Raw genomic sequence first — 4,224 nt, 5'->3', positions numbered from 1 at the left:
GTGAGGATTGCGAGAATTGAATAAGAAAGAGTTTAGCACGGTGCCTAACATATAGGGAATGGTCAATACCTGGTGGCAAATACTTTATCTGCTATCAAACAACAAAAAATGTAACTCCATTTGACCCTAGTTCATTTATCACGTGATTGATATTTGTGAACAACAGCTTTTAAACTCATACTGCTGCTACTCAGAATAAGGAACCAACATAGATAATGTTTTTCATATATACACCTATTTCCTTGGCAGTCTGGAAATAACCATAGCACCTGTAAAGAAGCATGGAGGAGGAATTATGGATTTAAATAGACCATGATTGGAATGTCATATTGTCCTTACATATGGCTGTTCCTCCATAGTAGTTAAAAAAAAAAAAAATAGTGTTTTCTGTGAGATTAACGAATGCCTGTGAACACATTTTAGCCCAGTGTACATGGGAAGCACGGTGACTATTACGGTACTGACAGATTTCCCAGTTGGAGTTACTGTTGTCTCTCTTTGACATCTTGTGCTCAAATGAACCCAGGCAAGGCTCTGAGTGACATGATGCTGCTTTACCTCAGTGTGTGCTGAATTAATCAGATGTTTCTTAGTCAGCCACTCATTAGCCAATATGTATCACACAAACTTACAGGAAAACACATTAAAGGTGCAGGATTTAATAGAAAAAAAAATGCATCAGTCACTTGAAATAGATAAAATAAACTTGGGCTCTACCCCACAAAGTGTCTCCTAAAATTCATATCTTTTTGGGGTCTATTTCTGAAGACAATGACTGTTCAGAGAGAAATGTTTAAAGCATACTGTTCACAATGTTTTATAAAAAAAAAAAAAAAAGAATTAAAGTAAGTTGGGGGCATTTTAGAAAGCAGTGTTTTGGTTGAACTGAAGATACAGAAACTATACTTTTTTTTTCTTCTTCCACAGAATGACATCACTCCTTTACATGTTGCATCAAAAAGAGGAAATGCCAATATGGTGAAACTACTGCTTGACCGAGGAGCGAAAATCGATGCCAAAACGCGGGTAGGCGTGCAATCCATGTGCATACTTACACTTATTTTCAAGAAGTACAAACACTTTTTCTAATACCTGTGCACTGGTTTGACACTGGATTTAATTTTGTTTCTTTTGTTATAGTCTCTTAGAAAATGATTGCCAACTTTCTTCTCCTTAGAATGGAATGATGGTCAATATTTATGAATGTTTAATACATGTTTAAATAGTGCATGGCTTTAATTATAGAAGCTAAGGTCTAAGACCTAGAGTTTTAGTTGAGTTAATTTTCAAGAATTTAATCACTACACGTCACTGCAGACTATCCGTTCGGTCAGTTTGATACTAAAACAAATCCGTGCACCTTTGTGCATTGCTGGTAGAAATGCAAAATGGTGTAGTTGGTATGGAAAACAGCATTGAGGTTCCTCAAAAAAAAACTAAAAATATAACTACCATATGATCCAGCAATTCCACTTCTGGGTATATACCCAACAGAATTGGAAGTAGAATGGTGGTTGCCTGGGAGACAAGAAAATGGGGAGCTATCGTTCAGTGGACATAGAGTTTCAGTTTTGCAAGAAGAAAAAGTTCCAAAGATGTTACACAGCAATGTGAATGCAGTTAACACTGCTGAACCATATACTTAAAAACGGTTGAGAGTAAATTTTATATTTTATATTGTGTTTTATACGACAATTAAATTAAAAACACACACACACACAAATCTGTCTAGCTAGGTGTTTGGCATGTTGCTTATTTGATGTAATGCACTGTGAGGTGGGGAGAGAACTGAGACTTAGAATCAAGCTTGAACCCCAAATTTTGAGCTTAACTAATTGACTTAAGTAGACCGTTTAACCTTCTGCATGTAATTTCTCTCTCTGAAAATAAAGACAACTAATGGCCACTATGTAGCATTGTTGTAAGATCAAGCTAATGTTTGTAAACTGTGCCAGTATGAAGTGGGCCAGAAATAAGTCCCAACCATTTCTAGTATAATTCAGAGCTCTAATTAGCACTAAACATCTAACCAAGGGATTTTCTTTCAACGTTTTATGGTGTATGAGCAAGAGCAAGACTCATAAAAAGGTCTCACCATAAGCATCCACCTAACTAAGGGCTTTGGATAGTTTTTCATGTATTGAGGTTGTACCTCCCACAATTCTGTGCTGCTTCCTTCAGGAATCCTGACCCCTGTGTTTCTAAAACTGGCCTGGTAACCAGAACTTGATTCCTTTAGCTCCTTCATTGACCACTTCATTTATTATTCACTACATTTATTCACTCAACCAGGAAATGATTACTGAGTGACTACTGTGGGCCAGACACAACTGGGTGATAGAGCAAGACAAGACACTTTACCTGCCGTCATGAAGCTAATAGGTGGTCTATCTCCTATATTCAAGCCCTAAGGCAGCCCAGACATAGATGTTTGACAGAAGACCCAGACTTCTTTTCCTTGATGATTACTGCACCAGAAAAACATGTATCTACCTTAAAAGAAACAAGCTTTCTAGAAAAGAGGAGTGAAGGAAGTGAAGATTGATCCCTAAAAGACTATCTGACTGGGGAAGTAAATTGAGAAAAGATCTTCCTTAAGTGACTTTGAATTGCTGGATCATATGGTAATTCTATCTTACTGAACCGACATTTTCATAATAAGAAGCAATTACCAGTATGTGAAGAATCCTGGAACTGTTCCTATAAATATCAGGGATCTTCTGCTAAGTATAGGCTATTTAAAGAGGTTGTAAGGAGTAAGAGATGCATTGAGTATGCCACTTGATCGTCACGATAAGCTAAAGGATCATTTGTAAATAGGGAGAATCTTTGTGAAGAGAAGTGAGGGATACTGCAGCCAAGCTGGAAAAAGATGCTAGAAGAGATCTACCTGCATATCCGGCTGGGGTTTTAGTGGCATGTGGATTAGAAATTACCTTATTTCTCCCTCTCTTGACACAGTCATCAATTACCAGAACAGCAAAATAACTTGTCAGTCATTTTGTGTCATTTATCAAACACTCGCTGTGTTCAGTACAATGAGAGGAGAAAAGGTACATAAGAAATTCAGGCCCCATCTTTATGGGGCATATAGTGTCACAGGGAAGGGCCAGGATAAAAACACAGAAACTCTTCTGGACAAAAGTGTCAGAGATATGAAATAATGTCAAGTTCAGTGTGCAGCCTGGTTTCTGTGACACTTTGCCTCTGTGCTCTGAAAGGCTATCTTGTTTTAAACAAGATGTAGACTTCTTTTTAGCATCCATTCAGATTTACTTTTCTCCTGTGTTGTGTGAGCAATGTGCAAATGTGAGGGACACTTGCAGAAACAGAGAGCAGAAAAGCCTGTCATTCTTTTTGTTGTTGTCCCGCGTGGAGTGGGGTGGGGATGGGATGTCAACCAGGCACAGACAGAATTCCTAGCAGATTCTATGGAAGAAAGTGTAGTACATGCCCAAAATATGTAAACTATTTTGTGTTGTCTACATCAGAGCTTCCCTTCTCTCCTGCTGAAATGACTGAGTAGTGATTGAGTGCGTGGGTGAAAGGAAGGGAGCCAGATAAAATGTCAAAGTTCTAGGGAAAAGCCTAAAAACAAAGCAAAATTTTTCATAAATACAAGTTTTAATGACCCAGTCCAGCGCCTCTTGAGAAAATAGATATTGTTTTCTACTAATCCATCTCCTACCAGCTACTTACTACTGTGGTGGCTGCCTTGTCGTATCAAGAATCTGACCTGGAACACACCAGTCGCCCATGTGTAGAGACAGGAAAACAACTCTGGACTTGACCTCAGATGCCAGCCACTCTACGGGACCTTGTTATCTTGCCCTCTTCCCTGCATGGGTTGTTGACCTAATAAAGCAGACCCTTAGAACCCTTTCATTTCATTCAACGAAGTATACTTGAGTGGTGGTCAGAGTAATTTATGTGGTCAGAGGAAGATCTTAGCAGCTGGAAAGGCAGGATGAGAGTGAATTTTATTTTACCCTAGTGCCTGACCTCTAGTCTTGAGTGTGACTAGCAAGTGATGAAATCGTGACCTTGGGAAAGTTCACCCTCTTGAGTCTCAGTTTCCCACCGAATACAGAAAAGGAGTTGTTCCCAGTGATTCCACAAGCTCCCCCAGCTGGTAGGGCACTGATACTGTAACTTAAGAATAGTTGCTGTGAAAGTCACGATGGAGTTTTTAAGAAAAAAATATTAAAGAAAAGGAAAGGCACC

The 4,224-nt window shown here is 38.8% G+C and overlaps 1 protein-coding gene across 1 annotated transcript in view; it reads left to right on the top strand.

Annotated features, from left to right (window-relative positions):
* The window catches only part of ANK3 (ankyrin 3), a 596,679-nt gene that overhangs the window by 430,162 nt on the left and 162,293 nt on the right, over nucleotides 1-4,224 (top strand). Inside the window, exon 9 of the mRNA XM_011370216.2 lies at nucleotides 928-1,026. Coding sequence (XP_011368518.1) covers nucleotides 928-1,026 — 99 coding nt within the window. The remainder of the gene's footprint in view (nucleotides 1-927; nucleotides 1,027-4,224) is intronic.

Source organism: Pteropus vampyrus, unplaced genomic scaffold (assembly GCF_000151845.1).
Source record: "Pteropus vampyrus isolate Shadow unplaced genomic scaffold, Pvam_2.0 Scaffold165, whole genome shotgun sequence".
In the NCBI taxonomy this organism is placed as follows: domain Eukaryota; kingdom Metazoa; phylum Chordata; class Mammalia; order Chiroptera; family Pteropodidae; genus Pteropus; species Pteropus vampyrus.
Note: the sequence above shows the minus strand (reverse complement) of the source record. Positions and strands in the feature narration are given on the sequence as shown.